At 43.3% G+C, this 19,849-nt stretch overlaps 1 protein-coding gene across 3 annotated transcripts in view; it reads right to left on the reverse strand.

The window, feature by feature from the left end:
- CNOT10 (CCR4-NOT transcription complex subunit 10) overlaps positions 1–19,849 on the reverse strand; it is a 146,410-nt gene that overhangs the window by 66,639 nt on the left and 59,922 nt on the right. For all 3 annotated transcript variants that reach the window (XM_040353077.1, XM_040353075.1, XM_040353076.1), the window contains one exon: positions 15,108–15,188. In XM_040353077.1, the coding sequence (XP_040209011.1) occupies positions 15,108–15,188 (81 nt within the window). The remainder of the gene's footprint in view (positions 1–15,107; positions 15,189–19,849) is intronic.

Raw genomic sequence — 19,849 nt, forward strand, 5'->3', positions numbered from 1 at the left:
TAGCAGAATACATATTGGCCTAATTTTATAAAGAAATTCGATTTTTTACTGGATAGGTTTTATAGCAGAAAGTAAAAAAAAATATTTTTTCCAAAATTATCTGTCTTTTTTGTTTAAAGTGGTTGTAAACCCTCTCTGATCACTTGCACCTACAGGTAAACCTGGATTAAGGCTTACCTGTAGGTGCAAGAAATATCTCCTTAACCTACACGGTTAAGGAGATATTTGAAGAGAAAAATGCATCGATGGATATAGCGCAGGTGCACTGAGAATGCCGGCTTTGATGGCTTCCATGCACATGCGCGGAATGACGTCATCGCCGCTCTGGCGAATCACAGCACCGGAGTCGCGATACCCGGAAGTAACCTCCAAGAGGGATGTCTGCGGCCGCAAGGGGACACGAGGAAGGCTTTGGGGGCTTCGATCCAAGGTAAGTAATTCATAATAAGCTAGTATGCTAGCTCATTATGCCTTTGCCTTGCAGGGTTTTTTTTTTTGGGGGGGGGGGGTTACAACCTTTTTTTTTTTTTTTTTTTTTAACAGATATGTACAGATATGTACAAGCACAAAATAAATAAATAAAAAAACTATTTGTGGGGAAAATGTACATCAGCGCATGACTGTGCAATTGTCAGTTAAAGTAACAGTGCTCTACAGCAGGGGTCTCCAAATTTCTAAACAAAGGGCCAGATTACCATTCTTCAGACTTAACGGTAGCCGGACTGTGGCCATCGGGAGTAGAAAAGGTCCCGATTATCAGTGGGAATAAGCAATGCCCCATCTTTGGTGTCAGTGGGAGGAATCATGCCCCATCATTGGTGTCATTAGGCCCCATTGCTGGTGTTATTGTGAGGAATTGTGTCCCATCGTTTGTCTCATTGGGAGGAATTGCCCCATCATTGGTGTTAGTGGGTCGTATTATGTCCCATTGTTGGTATTAGTGTTTAGAAATAGTGCCCCAAGGGCCGGATCAAAGCAAGCAAAAGGGTTGCAGTTTGGAGACCACTGCTCTATAGCAATAAATGACTTGGTCATGAAGGGGGTAAATCTTCCAAAGGTCAAGTAGTTAAAGTGGAGTTCCACCCATAAATATAACATTACATCAGTAGTTTTAAAAAAAATTCATTAGTCCTTTACGAATTTTTTTTTTTTTTTTAGATGCCTTCAAAGTGTTGTTGCTAGGTAGAATAGTTAATCTTCCTGCACCTAGGTGCTTAATGCTTCCTAACCTACACCACACAGACTCCTGGCAATGTAGTGGGTGTAACTTTCCAGGAGTCTGTGCACTCCCCAGTCTCAAAGAATCATGTGACTTGGACAGCACAGGTGCTGAAACCTGATCTGACACTGCTTGTGCAGCACTGGGCATGTTCGAGATCTGCAAGGCTGAAATCCAGGAAGTCATACAGTCTGGCTTCATGATGCCCACACTTAAGATGGCCCCAGTCAATTTCTATTTTATAAAGTGTCTAAATGCTGTAACAACCTAACAAAACAGACCTTAGTTTACAGGCCAACTTTACTAGAATACATTAAGCTTGTGTATTACAGGGGTATTTATATATAAAAAGTGAAATTGTGGCCGGAACTCCGCTTTAAGGTGAAAAAAAAAAAACTGTATATGGCTTTAGAAGCACTTTAAGCACAGGCAGTACAAACAAGTAACAATTTGATTATTACCAAAGTGGACATTAATAAAGACTGATTAGGGATTGCCTTGGTGGATACTGTTTGTAATGCTTATGTAATGCTTTGTTTTGGAATATTCAGATCGGTCAATCGTTACCCATCCATCCAGCTGCACCCACACCGATTATTACATTAACATTTCTCCGTATTACTGTGTAAGCCTCATTACACTGCACAGCTAAGCCAAGAATTATTTGGCTAGGTTTTGCTTTTTAAGGACCACACAGATATACACAAAACTCTTTATGAAAAGAACTGTGCCACGTGTCTGAGGGAGACTGCAGTTAATTCTAAGGAACAGCATTTCCAAGATGAAATGTCAGATCAGTTAAGTGTTTGCCTAACAAAGTTAGACAGATTTCTGGAGCAGAAGAAGCCTGAGCACAAGCAACATTTACAAATCGCTTAATCCTAAACCCTGTGCCTCCGCTAACCATCCAGGAATTTTTCTTCTTCTCTGGATACCATTAATATCCGACAGACCGTTTTTCTTTAAGGCCATGGCTACGCAACTACATGAGTTTAAGTATGCAAATATTTATGACGTGCTAATAAAACGCACATATGTGTAAAAAGTACAGCAAATGACCATTACAGTGAATATGGAAAACAAGCATGTTCCTGTGATATTGGATTACATGGGAGTTCTTAGACCATATAAATGTATAGGTCTGCAGGCCCGTTCTTCATCCCAGACACAGAGCCTTAACACTTGAAACTCGTATAAACATCTTAAAGGGGCTTTCCACGGCATCTCTTTTTCTGCTGTTTACATGTCTCAGCAGTCTGAAATCTATCTGAACAGAAACAGCAGGGTTCAAAATGAATTAAAGCTGAAAACAGCATGGATCCTCTATGGTACTACATGGAGGGTTTGAATCATCAGGGAAAAGAACACATCATATTTTCTGGAAATCTTGTTTAAGGTAGTCATACATAAGGGGCTTCTGACTCTCAAAGGGTCATTTGTTCAACCCTACAGGCCATTCACAATTCAAAGAATATCTGCTGAGCTCCCCCTGGGTAGTAAACCCATACATCATCTGCTCTACATCAGTGTTTCTCAACTCCAGACCTCAAGTACCATCAGAAGATTAAATCAGGAGGATTTCCTTCGTTTTGCAAAAAAAAATGATTTAATCTGTGCTGCTGGATAAGTGAATACCACAGTCACTTATACTGTGGGAAATTTTCAACAGTGGTCTGTACGGGCCAATTCAGACAACAGGGCATTGCCATAATGCAAGCCCTGCGATGCACATTTTTGTCCGCCAAGGCAACCACATTAAGACTATCATTTTTGGGCCTCAAAGCAGAACATTTCACATTTATACTGCAATCAGTGCTATAAATATGCACTAATTACTGTATAAATGTGACTGACAGGGAAGGGGTTAACACTAGGTGAGGAAGGGGTTAAATGTGTACCCTAATTAGTGTTCTAACTGTGTGGGGGGAGGGGGGTGACTGGGGGAGGTGACCGATCTGTGTCTCTATGTACAAGAGACACAGATCGGTCTCCTCTCTCCCCTGACAGCACCGCTGTCTGCGAGAGCCGGGAATGAGAGATGATCTCATATGTAAACATATGAGATCATCTCTCATTGGCCGCACAGATCGCCTAGGAAACGGCCGCTCCGATTGGCCGTTCACGGCGATCTGTGACTGGCTGTGTCCAAGGGACACGGTCAGTACAGAAGTTCCCCGCTGCGCGCTCGGAAGCGTGCGCGGGGAACGCGGAAATGAGTTGCCGTCAATTGACGGCGGCTCAGAGATTTAGAACCACCCTGCGGCCGTCAATAGTCGTACGGCCGTAGGGAAGTGGTTAATTAAAAAAATGGTTGCAGAATCTAGCGCACTTTTTATCACTTTCCTACATTGCCTATATTTTAAAAACGATGCAATTGGATAATTTCCTCTGAAGATTAGCATTAGCAAATATGTAGACTCTGACGACTGACATCAAAACACTTTATTACGGCAAAGAATGTCACAAAGGAAGAGACACACAATGCTAGCCAATAAACTCACACCACACCTACAATTAGTTATTCATATGCAAACAATTCACTAACAGCAAAGTCCATGAAGGGACAGAGGGGGATTATATAACACAAGACGCAGTTCTGCATCACCACATAAAATGAGAGTTTATTACACGTAAACTGGGCCTCTGAATCAAAGCTATCCATGCGGAAAAGCCTAATACGGGAAATGCCAGTCACTGAAAATTTATGAAGCAGTGAGGAAAAGGAACACAATACAGAGCTCAGGATCTGTATGATGCAAATGGGCATTAAACCTAGGCTGTAGGGGGAAAAGGAGCAGCGTCGCTTCCGGAAATATTCCAAGGAAAGCCGCAAAAAACAAAAGCCCTGCGGCGGAAAGAAAATAACAATCTGAAACAAGTCTAATTTTCATGCAAAACTTCCAAGCTATTTTCTGACACTCTTTAGAAGTGAATGCAGACAAAATAGTGGAACAAGAGAGGGAAAAGAAGTGGGAAATTCTGGGATTAGAAAGGAGGAAAAATTCCAACCGTAGTTGGGAAAGGGAAAATATTTTCAATGTTCAGCTGCTTCGTTCCTGCTGACATGCCAAGGAGAGAATGTGGCATGTTTGATGTAGCGCTGCTAGGTTACACTGAGCTGTGCAGAGCAAACAGTGCAAAACAATTTTGAGAACACAACACACCATATACATCAAACTGCAGAATCCAGACTACTTAGAAAAGAAACAGCAACTTCGGAAAATAAAATTAACCTGAGCAGCTCATGCCTAACCCATGACGCAAAGCTACTGTTCTAAAGCTAAAAAGTACACAGGGCCTCGTTTATGAAGCAACGGTATGGCCCTACTATAGCCAAATCATTGCTAAAAAAAATATTATATATATATAAAATTGTGCTAACTTTACTGTCTTTTTAATAAAAAAGATTTTTTTACCAAAAAAGTGCACTTGTAAGACTGCTGCGCAAATACGGTGTGACAGAAAGTATTGCAACGGCCGCCATTTTATTCTCTAGGGCAGTGGTTCTCAACCCTTCTAGTGCCGTGACCCCTTGATAAAATACCCCAAGTTGTGCGGACCCATAACAGTAAAATTCTTTTCGTAGTGTGGGTTGTCAGCACCTGGGGCAAAACAAGTAATTTGCACCCCTAACCCACAGATATTTAGCGCTCCCTGAGTCCCTTCTACTTGTACAGTATTAAAACCCCTTATGGTACATTTTAGGATGTACCACTCTCTCTTTGTTCTCCTTTCTTTCCCTTCTATCTGTCTCTATCCAAATGTCTTGTTTTGTTTTCCCCACATCCCTCTCTCTAGCTATCTTTCTTTCCCTTTTTCTTTGTTCCACCCCTCTTTTCCTCTCCCTTCCAAGTATTCTCTATTTTTATTCCTTCTCTTACTCCTTGGTGGGGGGTGGGGTGAGTGGATTAGGTACTCTTAAACAAGGTCGCCTGCTGATCTGAGAACGGTTGTGAGGACTTTTAATGGCAACTATAATCACATGTAGTGTTACTGTGCCTCTCAATTTGTGGCGTCTCGTAGCAGTGACACCTATGCCGGAATCAGGAGATTCCCTCCCACTTCACATTCCTCACCAGTCAGCTGACCTCTAGCCTCTTCCCCCACCCATGTCGTGAACTGAATGGGCGGCTGCGAAGGGGCCGAGTGGGAGGCCACGGGTTCCAGGAACAGCCCAGCCCGGCCTCAAAAAGGCAGGGAGAGCAGTGCGGGCTTCAAGAACAGCCCAGGATTCGGTGACCCCTGGCAAATCATTTGACCCCCGAGGGGGTCCCGACTCCAGGTTGAGAACCACTGCTCTAGGGTGTTAGAATAAAAAAATAAAAATAAATGTTGAGGGGGTTCCAATTAGAGGGAAGGAGATGGCAGTGAAAACACAGGGGAAGCTCCATTAGCATTGCTGGTTGTCTTGTCATACCAATGATCACCACAAGATGGCACCAGATCACTGAAGGAAGCATAGGCCTGCAGAAAGCCGCAAAGCCACGGCACAACGCGATCGCGTGGTGGGGGCGCACGGAGACACAGGATGGGGTGGATATAGATATTTCTACATATACACACACTGTAGATTACACACTTAGAAAAGCACAGCACTGTACCAGTGTGCATTATACTTCATTTGCTTTTGGACTCTTGAGGCAAGCAGATCGAATGATGAATAAAAAAAATAAAAAATAAAATCTGGGATGACGGCCTCATCAAAAAGTAACAGATATTTTGAGGGTGTAATAGCCATCATAATAGTGCTAGGCTAACAGGCTGTATATGCCATTTATTAGGGTTGCACCGATACAAGTATCAATACTAAGTATTTGAATAAGTACTTGTGTAAATGCTCAGATATCTTAAATTTATACCTTTGTGGTGCGATTTGAGCCCATACAAAATGGATGGGCTCAACCCGCACTGAAAGAAAATCGCATGTGATGTAAACAGGAATATAGTGCGATTACCATCCAAAATTACATGCGGTTTCCGCCACTGCTCCGGTGTGAATCCAGGCTTGTCATAATGACTTTAGCTTCTGGGGAATCTAGGATGGAAAAAGACCTGGGGTCCTAGTAGATGATAGGCTCAGCAATGGCATACAATGCCAAGCTGCTGCTAACAAAGCAAACAGACTAGTGTCATGCATTAAAAAGGGGATTAACTCCAGAGATAAAACGATAATTCTTCCACTCTACAAGACTCTGGTCCGGCCGCACCTGGAGTATGCTGTCCAGTTCTGGGCACCAGTCCTCAGAAGGGATGTACTGGAAATGGAGCGAGTACAAAGAAGGGCAACAAAGCTAATAAAGGGTCTGGAGGATATTAGTTATGAGGAAAGGTTGCAAGCACTGAACCTATTCTCTCTGGAGAAGAGACGCTTGAGAGGAAATAGGATTTCAATCTACAAATACCATACTGGTGACCCCACAATAGGGATAAAACTTTTTTGCGGAAGGGAGTTTAAAAAGACACATGGCCACGCATTAAAATTAGAAGAAAATAGGTTTAACCTTAAAGTACGTAGAGGGTTCTTTACTGTAAGAGCGGCAAGGATGTGGAATTCCCTTCAACAGGCGGTGGTCTCAGTGGGGGGGGGGGGGGGGGATTGATAGTTTCAAGAAACTATTAGATAAGCACCAGAACAACCACAACATACAGGGATATACAAGGTAATACTGACATATAATCACACACATAGGTTGGACTTGATGGACTTGTGTCTCTTTTCAACCTCACCTACTATGTTAACTACGTAAGCTTGGATCCACACAAAAGCAGTGTAGTTAATCTCACCACATTCCTGTTCAAAACGCATGCGATTCTTTGCATTATGCTTTGAGCCCGCTCATTTTGTATGAGCTCAAATCACACAGCAAAAAGGTATCGGCGAGCACTTGAGCACAAGTATCAGTACTCATGCGCACCAATAAAAAAACGGTATTGGTGCAACCCCATTGTCATGTTGGAAAAGTGCATGACGAAGAAGGGCATAGAGTGATGGTAGCATCTTCTTTCAATCTAGAGCAGTACATCTGTGAATTCATGATACCAGCAATGAAATGCAGCTCCCCGACACCATGCATTTTTCTTTGTACTCCTCGCCTTTGCGACACAATATAGTATTGAAGCCATCAGTTCCGAAACATTTGTGTTGGTCTCATCACTCCAGAGTAACGAATCCCAGTAGTAATCTTATTCAGCGTGGGCCCTGACAAAATCTAGGCAGCCTATTTTGTGTATGAGCATTAGGAGAAGCTTCCTTCGTGGATGAAACCCATGCATGAGACTCCTCTGCAACATACGCTGTATTGTGTCACGGGAAACAATCACCCAAGTTTGGCTTTCTACTTCTTTAGCTAACTGCAGAGAACTTGCATGGCAAATTTCTTCAACCCTTCTCATAAGACCCCCCCTGTCGAGGTGTTAAATCCTGGGCCGTATCACTTTTGCTCCAGTTTTCTGACCGATAAGTAAAGCTTTTCTGATCTTCTTGTAGACTTCACATTTCTTGTGTAAAGAAATTATTTTCTTTCTCGGGCCTTGACATTTCTCTTCCCTGAAAGGTGTTGACCGCCATCGATAAATCCTTTACATTGCTATAAACATTGGTGTCCTCTGTTTCTCCAATGAGTAAATGGTATTGCCATTGACTGGAGTGAAGCGCATGCAGCTTTATACTTTCACCACTGTGACCTGCTTTTTCTCCAATCAGAGTTCTCTCTGCAGTATTACACCCAAAAGTAAACATTACATCACAGCTTACCAATTCTCAAATGTAGAGGCTGCATTTTATTTTATTTTCTCCTGGCGATTCAGCCAGCAAGTCTGTTTTTCAACAGACTAAGCTGTCCTGCAGATGTAGCAGTTAGAGGGTTGAGACAAACTATATAACACTGACAGTAGTGCTTACAACAAGGCCAGCTTTTGTTCATTTCTGTACAACCTTTATCCTAAAAAGAACAAAACTGTTACTATAACCGCTTCAATGTGTTACTGAAGCTAAATCTGCTACTACATCCAAACACTACCTTGCACCTAGACTGACAATGCTGCTCTTTAACCACTTGTCATCTGCCTTCTGCATATATACTGCAGCAGGGCAGCAAGGAGGCTCGGCTGCGCAAACCAACGTACCTGTATGTCTGTCTGTGCATGTGGTACTGCGGGCACGCAGTCAGTCTTTTTGTTTATAGCGGAAGAAATAAAAACCTCAGAGGTGATCAAATACCACCAAAAGAAAGCTCTATTTATGGGGGAAAAGAACATCAATTGATCAGCTTGATTCAATTGTCCAATTACATTTGGTCCCTTCAAAAAGGGGAGGATGGTTGTTCTTGAGTGGTTGTAAACCCTTTTTTACAAACTTATGCTACAGGTAAGCCTATAATAAAAAACGAATTCCGCCATCCCATCTAATGAATGGTAAGCTGCAATATGTTACATTTTTGTTTTGGGGTTTAATACTGCTTATCTAAAGACTGTCGTCAGGCAGGTGATGACCAAAGGGACTATACACTAAGCAAATGTGGCCGGTCCACTAAGAACCGGCTAAATCTCAAAGTGTATGGCCACCTTTAAATGTTACGAATACTTATATATAATGCGCTAAATCAACTGATAGTGTACAAAATATCGACACAAAGAAAAAAAATGGAGAAAAAAACCCAAGGATGAGCAATATATAATGAACAATGATTTCACCAGTTCATATAGTGATATATTAGTTCCATTGACACTAAGATCATGGATCAGCTCAGCGGCACACTCCCACACCACACATGCACTGTGTATTAGGTGATCCGACTTGATGATTGCTAGCAATGATACCAGAGGAATCAAAGATCATGTCAGAGTGCGCATTCCACCAGTTTTCAGATGCTCACAGGGTATATGCAGGAAGAAAGAAAACCAACATAGCATAATACTGCAAACGTTGAAGAAGGGTCGTTCACAAAACAGAGATATCGCTCACGAATCCTCAGATAACACAAGGCTGCAACTATGTGTGTGCTGCTCAGTGCATCAGGTTCCTCATTCGGCACATCCGTGCGTCCCGTCACTCAAGCTCCTCCCCCACGCTGGTAAAGCGCCGCTAAGACCCCTTTCATACTGGGGTGTTTTTCAGGCACTTTGGCGTTAAAAAAATCTCCCTCAATGGGAAGGGGGCTTTAGGAACGGTGTATTCAACGCTCCTAAAGCACTGCAAAGAAGCTGCTTGCAGGACTTTTTTTTTTTTTTGACGCCCTGCTAGCGCAGCACCTCAGTGTGAAAGCACTCAGGCTTTCACATTGGGATTGCAGATGCCGCTTCTTTCAGGCGCTTTATTTATTTTTAACGCCAAGAGCCCTTTTACACTGGGGCGTTTTTCAGGCGCTTTAGTGTGAAAGCACTCCGGCTTTCAAATTGGGATTGCAGATGCAGCTTCTTTAAGGCGCTTTTTTTTTTTTTAACGCTAAAGCGCCTGAAAAACGCCCCAGTGTGAAAGGGGTCTAACTGTAAACAAGCAGCAGGAATTTTCAGAAATCAGTGTTCCAAGTGGCAGCAGAAGGTAGATGCTTCCTCAAAACATAATGTCAGTACTGGGAAGCTTAAAGACTCCTAGTGATCGCAACAATAAGGTAGCTCCCTGTGCTCACCCCGCACAGCCAACTTTCAGAGTTTTACAACTTAACTTATCATGGTCTGAAAGTTCTGCACACAATACTCAGTGCCTGAGATTCACATTCAGGCTAGCCTTGCAATGGCCAGTCCAGTAATGTCCAGTCATTCTATTCCAAAAGACCAGGTTGAGGATAGGCCATGATGGAGCTACAGTTGTACAGACCAGCTCCAACTGGAATATAAAGGAGAATCTTGATTGAGAAAAAAAAAGAAGATTCACTTTTTCCAGCAAAACTGAAGAAAAGATGCTCATCCTAGCAAAAAACCTCAGGCATGTTATTGGTAGAAGGGGTTAATTTGTGGTGGCCTATATTTTTCTTCTTTGCTTGCCACTGTCTAATCCTCCTGAAAGCACAGGTATAACCCAAGGTTGAATGACTGTGTCCCTCCGTGGACGAGAAAGAAATTATTATTCAGTCCTGCATATGAAGAACTAAAATATGCACAAAACCACATTAAGCTCCCCTTTGGGAGAGGCACACAGAGGAAGGTTTTCTAGTAATGGCAATAGCAGGCATCTTTCTGGGGTCTGTACCCTTGTACAAAGATACCAGGGCACTGGTTTGCCGCAAAGCCTAAAAGTTGGCAAGCTCTGAAATCTGACATTTCAGTAAATTGCAAAGACTGGAAAGCAAATACAGGTCTAAAAACGATGTTTGATCTTCAGTAAATTACAGTACTGTGCCTTGCTTTAATCTCTTAAAGTGGTTGTAAACCTCAAACATGAGCAAAGCGTACCCCTCTACAATGTGAACTCATCTCCATTAAGAGCACCAAGTGTAATTTCTGTCTGCTTTGTTCCCGTTATCTGCATGAATCGCTTCCGATTAATTTTTTCTGACACCAAGAAAAAAATTGTGACAGGAGAGTGGAGGGGTTGTCTCGTACGTGTGGGTGTCATTGTGTCAATTTGGGATCGTATGTGTGGGTGTCATTGTGTCAATTTGGGATCGTACGTGTGGGTGACATTGTGTCAATTTGGGATCGTACGTGTGGGTGACATTGTGTCAATTTGGGATCGTACGTGTGGGTGACATTGTGTCAATTTGGGATCGTACGTGTGGGTGACATTGTGTCAATTTGGGATCGTACGTGTGGGTGTCATGGTGTCAATTTGGGATCGTACGTGTGGGTGACCTTGTGTCAATTTGGGATCGTACGTGTGGGTGACCTTGTGTCAATTTGGGATCGTACGTGTGGGTGACCTTGTGTCAATTTGGGATCGTACGTGTGGGTGACCTTGTGTCAATTTGGGATCGTACGTGTGGGTGACCTTGTGTCAATTTGGGATCGTACGTGTGGGTGACCTTGTGTCAATTTGGGATCGTACGTGTGGGTGACCTTGTGTCAATTTGGGATCGTACGTGTGGGTGACCTTGTGTCAATTTGGGATCGTACGTGTGGGTGACCTTGTGTCAATTTGGGATCGTACGTGTGGGTGACCTTGTGTCAATTTGGGATCGTACGTGTGGGTGACCTTGTGTCAATTTGGGATCGTACGTGTGGGTGACCTTGTGTCAATTTGGGATCGTACGTGTGGGTGTCAATTTGGGATCGTACGTGTGGGTGTCAATTTGGGATCGTACGTGTGGGTGTCAATTTGGGATCGTACGTGTGGGTGTCAATTTGGGATCGCACGTGTGGGTGTCATTGTGTCAATTTGTAAGTGTGTATCATTGCAGCATGCACACATACCAATACCATCAAACACATACTGACAACACACACACACGTAGAAATTACTCTCTCTCGAGACAGGGGTACTTGGTACTTCGGAAATCATTTTAGACTTGCAGGGTCAAAAGGTTGAGAAACACTGGCTTATAGCAACCACATTCTCTTTTTGGCTTCTAGTAAAATTGTGCGTTATCCTGATCTGGCTTCAACAGACAATGAAAAAAAAGCTCTTCCTCCTGACACCCATAAATATACAAGGCCCACAATTAAATCTGTTATTAAATGGCCATGAATATTTATCAAATTAGAAAAACACTGCAGTAGCTTTAGGAATTTCTATTCTTGAAAAAGGAATTTCCCCAACAGGAGCCTGCAGCTTACTGCCTAAATCTGCAGTGCACTACAGGCCTCCCAGGCAAGAAAGGGATTACACTGAACTTCCACTTGCAAACAAAATAGACTTGTATTCCCCCTACTTCGCCCCATGGCTGCCATGATCAGATCACTTGGTCATGACCTATTCAAACAAGACTTGCTTGTTCTCACACTTTAAAACGTATGGAATCTCAAAGTGCAGCCAGGTGATGCAGAGACTTATTGAACCGTTGCCCAAGAGGAATGGAAAAGCTCTGGCAGCTACTGAGGCGGGGACAGTCCATGTGGGAATATTCTCTTGCTCCTACACTAGGCCCCCCCGACATCTCGGAACTGTCTAGCACAGACACCGTGGTTGGAGGACTGAGAAATACACAGCTAAACATACAACTAGCATTCATTTAGACATGGTGCAAAAATGAAAATGCCACAAAGTTTTTAGTATGATCACCAATCATATAGATGTGGCAAGCACAGATATGCATGCTTGTATTAGAGTGCAGATTTATGGACTACTTAGTATTACATTTCTCCAATATAGAAATATATACTCTACAGGTTACTAGTTCTGTTTAGCTTTCTAGTTGGATAAATAATTTGCATACTTAAACCTTTCAAGAGAGAATTACTAGGGTCAAGGCTGCCCCTGGTGACCTTTACCTTCAAAAATGCTTGTTGCCTGGCCGTCTTGCTAATCCAGATGTTTCAAAGATTTCTAAAGCACTGACCCAAAACAAAAATGCAGATTAGGTGTGCCGACATCGCTTGTTGCAAGCTTGTACTGGCTGAGTGAATCAAAGCACTGAAAGCTTAATGGATGTAAACCCTCACATATACCCAATGAAGTGAACAGCCTCAGATGATACATAGAGATGAAACAAATCTTCCTACATAAGTTGTGCATGTATATCTGTTGTCTTCATCTTTATATACCGTTTAGAAAGTGCACATCTAATTTTCACTTCCTCATTCTGCACTGTGAGAGAAGTCTTGGATTACACTGGAAGAGAGCGGATTGGAGGAATGGCACACCCCCCTCCAGATAGGCAGAGACTTTTAGAGCTGTCCAGTGAGTAGAGCAGCTTTCTGGTAATCTAATAATAGCACCCACCCCGACACAAAACTCACCATGGTTTTATCAAGTGTCAGAGAACTTGTCAGAAGTTACCATGCTGATAACAGAACAAGGGAAAAGAAGGCCACGGGACTCGGTGCTTTGAAGAAAGATAAGAAACCTCTGCAGATATGTGCCCAGCTCAAATTTCATGAATCGGTTTTACATCCACTCTAAAGTAGTACTAAAGGCTTAAGGTTTTTTCTACCTTCAAACATTCACTGCATTAAAAAGGTAAAAAAAAAAAACCTGCGCACAGAATTCCAGCTCTGTGTCCAAGAGCAGCGGGAGCTCTCTCCCTCTTCACAAGGCAGATTAGCAGCAGCGGGAGCCATTGGCTCTTCCTGAGGTCAATCAAATCCTGTGACAAGGGAGTGGGGGGCAGGGCCAAGCCACACTGTCTGTAAATGCAGGCAGCACGGCTCTGGATCGAATGGGTGGTGGTGGCAGCAGCGCTGGTAGGGGCCCGCAGAAGAGAAGAATTTTGGCTTCTCTGTGCAAAAGCAAGAGCAGAGCAGGTAAGTATGGCATGTTTGTAATCTACCACAGAGCACATCTGTATCTGGCAAGGCAGGGGCCCCAATTATCCCTATTGCAGCAAGTAATCCTCAAGGTCTGTGGTTGGACTGTGAACATGAATCAGCATAACAATGCACTCCACTATAACTCTGTTCTCTCTACCTATCAGAATGCTCCTTTTTATCACATAAGCAGTGCAGCATAACTGACTCATTCTGCTGGTTCTCCCTCTCCCAATTATGGAGTGCTGCATAAACTCTGCCTGCTTTTTGAAAAATACATGTAGTTGTGTATTGGGCCTCGCGCACACTGGATGTTTTTACAGCTGCTGCTTTTGGCATTTTGGAGGAGGGAGGAGCTGTAAAAACACTGTAAAAAAAATAAAACAAAATAAAAAAAACTGAAAAACGTGGCTATTCCGTGTTTATGAGCAATTTTTAAGCCATATGCTTTAGTGAGAGTATAGTTTTGCTAAACACTGGAAAAACTTTACTGCAAAATGTATTCTACAGCCAACGCTCCATGTCCAGTGTGCATAAGGCCTTAAAGTTGTTATGAAACCCATGACCCTGTATTCACTATATCTGGCCTTCTACAGTACGCAGAACATGAAAATGTAATTATTGTAGTAAAAATAAACTGCTAAATACCCTTTCTCATCAGCAGTATATAGCAGTGATGTGACTTCTATAAGTGTCTGGTTAAAACTTGTAAGAGGCATTTTCATTCTCCTTTGACCAACCAATGAGGCTGCATGACCCCTGACCCTGTCTGGACAGTGCTCATTGGCCCTGTGCCGATCACACACACCCTCCCAAAAAATAAAAATAAACTAGCAATACACACCACACCCAAGGCTCTGTACCATTGGAAAAACGGTTAAAACTGCCTGTAAAAGCACTGCTACAGCGCTGCCCATTGATGTCAATAGGCAGGAGCCCATTAGGAGCGGTGAGTTTACCGATCCTAATGCACTCCAAAGAAGCTGCTGGCAGAACTTTTTCTGACGCCTTGCCAGTGCTTCGCTCCAGTGTAAAACCATGTTTTAGGGAGTCTTACAGGCACTATTTTTAACACTATAGCGCCTGCAAAACGCCCCCAATGTGAAAGGGGTCTTATGGTAAACAGACATTATTGCAGGACCTAAAATGCAGAGATTTTGAAAACGAATGCTGATACAGATGAATAGATGTCAGTACAGCTCCGTGAACATGAAGACTACAACCCAAGACTGTCTTGGCACACGAGGGATTGGGCCAAGTAAAAAAAAAAAAAAAAGAATCCGGCATGCAACTCAAAGCAGCCAGCTCAGCTTTTCAAAAAGAGGTTAGATAAGGAAAAAAACAAACAGTCACACTGCCTGATATAAAGATGACCTCACCACTTACCCGCCTGGCTTTGAACACAAGGCTCACTGGCTGCGACATGAATTAAAAGCTAATTTTTTTAGCTCATCTTTTTAAACAGATTTTTAAAAACAACAGCAAGACAATTTTCTTTTCTTGTGAAAAAAAAAAACAGCAAGACAAATGCACCAAGGCAAACAATTACCTTAAATTTTCAAGCTCTTGTCGTTTCAGTGGAGAAGAAGGTGGAGAAGGTGCAAATTTATCACTTTCATGGCTTTTATTGCTGGAGAATAAAAAATATACCAGATCAAAAATGGAGAAATAATATCAGGATTTAACGTTGCATTGTGTCTGCTGTGCATGAGAGACATGTAATAGAGCTTAATGTGATCCTTCAACTTTTAGTGAAAATGCCTGGAATTTCTAAAGCCTAACGTGTTTAGTTTCATGGCAAGTGACTTCACTATTCTGAAAATACATTCTTTTTTCAAAGGACCTCAAAAGGTACGTTTTTTTTTTAAAGCTAAACTCCGGGCATCATAATTCTTAATAGCTTCAAGGGGCTTAGTGACTGTTTATTGTATTGCTGCACAGCAGTGGTACTCATTTCACTAAAAAGCACTAAGTTGTGTGAAGAAAGCAAAAATAGATTTTTGCTAATCATTATAAAGGAATTTTCTTGGAGTCAGCTGAGGGATAAAGGAATCCAGATACGATCTGGTTATAGTGCCACCTACAGGAAAAGTGGAAAAAAAAAAAAAAAGTAATGGTAGGCCAGCCCCAGGGGGGCAATGACCAGCTTTTATTTATTCACATATAACCTTTATCCCCCCCCCCCCCCCCAAAAAAAAGGAAAAAGAAAGCTGGTATCTAAATATGCCAAATACATTTAACATTTCCCTTTCCCCAGACTGGCAATGATGCTGTCCAAAGGTGTCTCCTCTGTGCTCTTTCAGCCAGAATGGTGGCACTCTAATATAGAAGATGTGCGTTACTGGCTATATCACCCAAACTACATGGGAATGCCCAAGGCCTGCACACCCCTAACCCTCTAGGACCAAAAGGATGAGAACTGACTAAAGAGGTTGTCTGACCTGACAAGCAATCTTGTGTGGCGAGACTTACCAGGAAAAACCTTGTATTAGCAAAGACACACCAGAAGTATCCGATTCCCATGAAACCAATGTAACCAAATAGATAGGGCGCATATGAGGCAACCCCACAAAAGGTAGGCAGGAAACTGAAGAAAGACCTTAGACCAAGAGGGATTTGATAGAAATCACCACATAGAAGGAGCCACTGAGACACTCAAAGATCCTGCTGAAGAACTGCCCTGTCTATCCCTGATCTCATGCTATAGGCCTAGGAAAGCTCTTGAGCTCCCCAATTCAACAAGCATCAGCTGCTGTGGAGCAACAAATATGAATCTTATTAGTACTGTTTAGAGTGTTCATCCGATTAGGGACATGGCAAGGTAAAACATTGAGAACGTTACTCAAGAGGCTGTGGATCCGCCAAGATGGGACCTTTTTCCAGATAGACAAGTCCCAAAAAGTCAAGACCTCCGTTTCTGTCAGAGGAAACCTATGGCACAAAACTAGTGTGTTCCACCTTCCAGGGAGTCACACGGGCCTCCAATGACAATCTCTACCTGCTACAGTAGGCACACAAACCTTTCTTCCATGTCCAGCAAAATAACTGTCCATAGGGCAATCAATGCGAAGTTGGGACTCTGCATCATCCAGCAAGGGGACCAGACTAACTCCCCTGTCACAAGGACAACTCCTTTGTGATTAAGACAAAGCAGCACCTTGACGGTGTCAAACAGAACCTGAAGCAGGGTACCTGCACAGGGCACCTGTTTTGAAGAGTAAAGCAGTAGGAACCAAGGATGGCGATTCTCCAGAGAGAAAAGGAGGCCGTGCACCTTTGTATTGGGAAACTAAGCTGGTTGGTCTCATCAACAGGTGACAGACCATTATCAACTCTGAAACCTGACAAAGCTAGGTCTGGCCAGATCTTGCAAATGTTAGGCCCTTTGGGAAGATGCGGATTATAAAGATCCACAAAACTGACTCTTCACAGGAGGTCAACTGCAAGTCCTAAAATAAAAAGATGCCAAGAGGTGAAAAGTCAGAACTAGCTCGTCAGTCAGTCAGTCTAGTAGGTCAGCAGGACACCTCTGGAGAGGAGGAGGGGTGAGAGGTACCATGTACAATGAAGGGCTTTTCATGTCTCATGGAGGATAGATTGGTGGCTCAGATGGGCACAGCTCCAGAGACTGGTTTGACGCATAGGCTGAAGCAAGGGTGTGAGAGGAACTCAAGGAGACTACAGAATGTGCATCAATCTGTGAAGCAGCACAGATCAGCTAACAGCAGCCTAAGATGGTCCAGTGGCAAAGCATTAGCCGGTGAGCCTAAAAGGGCTCCTTGCACCTCGATGCCCAAGATGCAAGCTGCCCAAGGACTCATCAGGGTTCACATTTAGTTGCCCTATTTGTAGAAGTGGGAGCACATTTTCACGCAGAAGGTTTTTAGGAGGGTTTAGCCAGTCTCTTTGAGCCTTGTGTACTGCCTTACGGTCAAGCTCTAAAAGCCAAGGGGGCACCTACTGCAAGTGTAGAAGGATGGGTCTCAAACAAACTTTTCGCTAGACATGGAGGCAGGAGTATGTTCTGGGCTTTCCTGAAATTCTTGAAGAACAAACAAGTATAGGATAAAATAGACAAATGCCCCGTGAAGGTCAAGGGAGTCGGATGCTTTTTGGATATGGCATCAGCGCTTCAGCCCCGCAACCAGAGTGATCTACGCAACTGTATAGACATCAAACCTATGCAGGATAGAAAGGTAGATGCTTGTAAAAAGCCATCACAGCTCAAATGTATGGCTCCATATGTGCTCTACACATACTGTTAAGAGAAGTCTACCACAGTACTGGAGAGATCCTTTTGTAGGGATCTCACTAATTCTGCCACAATATAAGTTCACAGCAAGCTCTGGGTGGAGGGCAGAACCTGCCAGAGCAAAACTGGGATTACAACTCCCTGCCAGTAGAATCTAAGTACTGCATCAATAAGGGCTGAAAGAACCCCTCGCAATTCTGAAGCGATGACAGGAGACTGCGGTGACTCAAAAAACGGTCTCTTCGGTGATAGACTGTTGGGACTCTGAATTTGAGTCAGGGGTGGTCACAGCATCCAGTAAACAGACCTGTTCTATGGGCTCAGGAAGATCAGAGACTCAGCAGGAGAGGGTACTAAAGTATGCTTAGAGCATTTACAGCCAGTATCTCTGAAATGGGTACATTTAGACAAAGTGAATGCACTTGAGTGACTGCAGTAAAAGTCCCTGACAACAAAGCAGGGGGCTCAGCCTCACCCGAGGGAGCTGAGGGAAACTCAGATTATGTAAAACTGTAGGGTCAATGGATTCCAGATACCAGGTGTCTTAGAATTGCTTCTGGCAGTATGGGCTGAGGTCAGCCCTAGTTGCAGAACTGCCCCATCTATTTATATGTGCAGACATGCTGTGCTTGCATGGTGGTGATGCAACTAGGTCTAAAGTGTGGGGCAAGGCCTTGGGTGCTTACAAATCCAGGTAGCTGATGGAGGGTCTGCGGTGACCAGGTCACAGTAGACTGGACAAGTAGGAACAAACTGGAGATCAGTAGGAGCAGCAGCAGAACAATGCTTCAGCTATGTTAAATGGTGAAGAAAAAAAAAAAAAAAAAGGAGTATGGGATGCATGTGCTACAACCTAACCCAGTGGATGACATCAGCACTCACGCCCTAATCGTTAACCTGTACTGTACTAAACTGGCAACAAATTTGAAAGGCTCCCAGCAACGCAGTCAGCTAGGTAGCTCTCAAAGCTTCAGCCCGATTCACTTACTCAACACCGTGGGTTTTCAGAGACAGGGCAAGCGCTGGGGCAGTTCTACAGCTCTGGAGCTGCAAAGTACTCTATGGATGATTTACCAGTAACTGAAAACCTAAAAAGCATCATAAGTGATATTCCAAGAAAGTCCTGCACTTCCAGTTCAGTGGGGTCCAGGATTAGCACTCCAAGGTCAGGTTGATCAAAGGCTGATACGGGACAGCTGCATATAGAGACCAGCTCAAGCACCAATGTAGAATGGAATCTTTAATAAAGTCAGTGAAAAAATTAAACCAAAGAAAAAAGGCTAGCAAAGAATATACATTTTTCAGTAGAGCTCATGACACTAGTGTAAAAAAAAAAAAAAAAAAAAAAAGGCGGCATGCTGGGTACAGTCATCATGGGGCTAAACGATTTTTTTTTATCCTCCTGTAGGAGACAGAATAACCCTACAGTATTTGTACTCTTATGTCACTCAATGGACGAGAAAGAAAACGTAATTTCTACACAGCAGAGGTAAACAGTTACTAACCTATGTAAAGATATTAAAATGATACTGCCTGGAATTGAGCTGTAAACTAGTGGCTTGATATCCATAAAGATAAACTGAGCTATTTTGTTTAAGTAATGAATTTACACATACAGTTTGAGAAAATCTTAATTGTGGATGAACTACACTTTTTCAATGTGTGTTGCTTTAACCAATACTAAGGCTGCATTCACACCTAGAGGTATGTTACCACGGCGCATTTTGCCGCGACGAATTGCGGCGTTTTGTCCCGTGATTTGCCGCGGTAAAATACGCTGCGGTAACATACACAGGAGGGGTGACAACATTGTCAGCTATGGCCGAACCCCGAAAGCCGCCTGAAAAAAAGGTCCGGGACTTGTTTTCAGGCGGAAGGCGTATGGCGTTCGGCGTAGAGATGTGAACCGTCTGCATAGCCGACAATGTAAACTCACCCCTCCAGCGTATCAGGGGCTGCTGCGGCGTCGCGCTACAGGCGTATATACGCCTAGGTGTGAATGGGCACTAAGAGCGAGGCTACTTGTGCAAAGAAAAAAA

The sequence above is a fragment of the Rana temporaria genome, chromosome 5, assembly GCF_905171775.1.
Source record: "Rana temporaria chromosome 5, aRanTem1.1, whole genome shotgun sequence".
Classification (NCBI taxonomy): domain Eukaryota; kingdom Metazoa; phylum Chordata; class Amphibia; order Anura; family Ranidae; genus Rana; species Rana temporaria.